General features: G+C 39.6%; 1 protein-coding gene across 3 annotated transcripts in view; it reads right to left on the bottom strand.

The window, feature by feature from the left end:
* Window positions 1–281: 281 nt before the first annotated feature.
* The window catches only part of LOC114050385 (transmembrane protein 196), a 60,635-nt gene continuing 59,406 nt past the window's right edge, over window positions 282–1,510 (bottom strand). For 2 of the 3 annotated variants that reach the window (XM_027872009.1, XM_027872010.1), the window contains exon 4: window positions 385–444. In XM_027872009.1, the coding sequence (XP_027727810.1) occupies window positions 385–444 (60 nt within the window). Of the gene's footprint in view, window positions 334–384; window positions 445–1,510 lie in introns of those variants that run through there. The other variant, XM_027872008.1, reaches the window with a different exon arrangement.

The following is a 1,510-nucleotide window of genomic DNA, read 5'->3' as shown; positions in this document are numbered from 1 at the left end:
CCACCTTTCTTTCTCCCCTGTCTTTTTCACGGCTAGTCAAAGTGTGGTTTAGACCATATGGGAACCCAATTTTTATTTCACTTATTCCCTCTTCTGAAAAGTCTTCATGGAAGTGGTTTGAAAAGCTGATCAGAAAGCCCTTCCCAGAACACTCCTGGAAAGTTCTTAGCCCAACAGAAGAAAATGGAGAGATACATGTGGCCAAATCTAGGAAGAAAAATGTTAGTGAAAATCCAAGAGGGAATTGTGCCAGGAAGTTCCGTAACATCAGAAACCCAGCACTAAAAGCCAACAATGTTTCCATATTGTACGAATCCTTTGGTATATCGTTTTCTGATGGAAATCCAGAAGAAAGAAAAAAGTTTCAATTTTTTAAAAAATGTGTTATACTCTTCCATTAAATATTAGTTGTGGCCCTCCATTGCTCATATTGTCTGTCATTTCCTGTTAGAGAAAGAAAATGAATTAATCAAAATGCATTTACAAGGAAGGAAATTAAGTAATGGTTTTATATGTCAGATTTCAGAGAACTTTGAAAAATTGACTACTTTTCCCCCTTTTTTATAAGGGGGAGGGTGATGATACTACATGGTGATTCAGAATTCGCAAGGTGTGCTAGACTGGCACTCGAAGAGAGCCAAGTACTCTAGTCACATGACAGTCCAGGGGGGTGAAACCTTTCCTTCCTGCCCTCTACCTCAATATGATTTGGAAAGATCCAAACACAAAGAAAAAAGGGCCCAAGTATCTTCATTTGTTCACATCTTGGGGTTTTCTTCTGAGACTGTCAACAAAGGTGGTAATACGTGCCAGTGGGGATGGCAACTTTACCACTGGGAAATAGCAAAGGGCCTTCAGACAATGATAGAATGGAAGCTCCATTAAGGTAGCAGCTGTTTGCTGGTTTGGGCTTTGGAGCCTAGCAAAGTGCCTTACTCCCTGTAGGCACTGAGTACTTTAGATGAAATATTTTAAAAGGCAACTTTGAGATCATGTAGTCCAACATTTTATAGAAGAGGAAAATGAGGCGTAGAATGGGAAGATGACCATTGCACCATTGGCTATGTAGGAGAAGCAAAGGGCTACTAATGGTAGGGGGCGGTGTTTGAGTATGATCTTGAAGGGAAAGATTTTTTCTCATAACACTAGAATATAGTAAAAACTCTCCTAAATTGCTTTTGAAAAGACCATTTACTAAGAACACCTGAATAGGGAAAAGTCTTTGGGAAGGAAATGAAAATAGAGACCCATTGGATGACCCAAGAGGGGTCATCTAGAACTTACAAGAAACAAGCTAATTTGAATTATATGAGGAAACTTTTGTGGCCATGAGCCCCACTGAACATGACCATGGGTCATACCAGAGACAGAAAAAAAAAATGCCTTATTCACCTGCCTACACATATTTTCATCCTGTTCAACATATTTCATGGCTATTTTCAGACAAGTGCCTATTGGCACATGAAGGCACTCTCCACAAATACTCATACTAGTGTAGCCCAAATTCTCG

This window comes from Vombatus ursinus, unplaced genomic scaffold (assembly GCF_900497805.2).
Source record: "Vombatus ursinus unplaced genomic scaffold, bare-nosed wombat genome assembly UNPS02014799.1, whole genome shotgun sequence".
NCBI classification, from domain to species: Eukaryota; Metazoa; Chordata; class Mammalia; order Diprotodontia; family Vombatidae; genus Vombatus; species Vombatus ursinus.
This window is presented reverse-complemented; position numbering and strand designations above follow the sequence as displayed.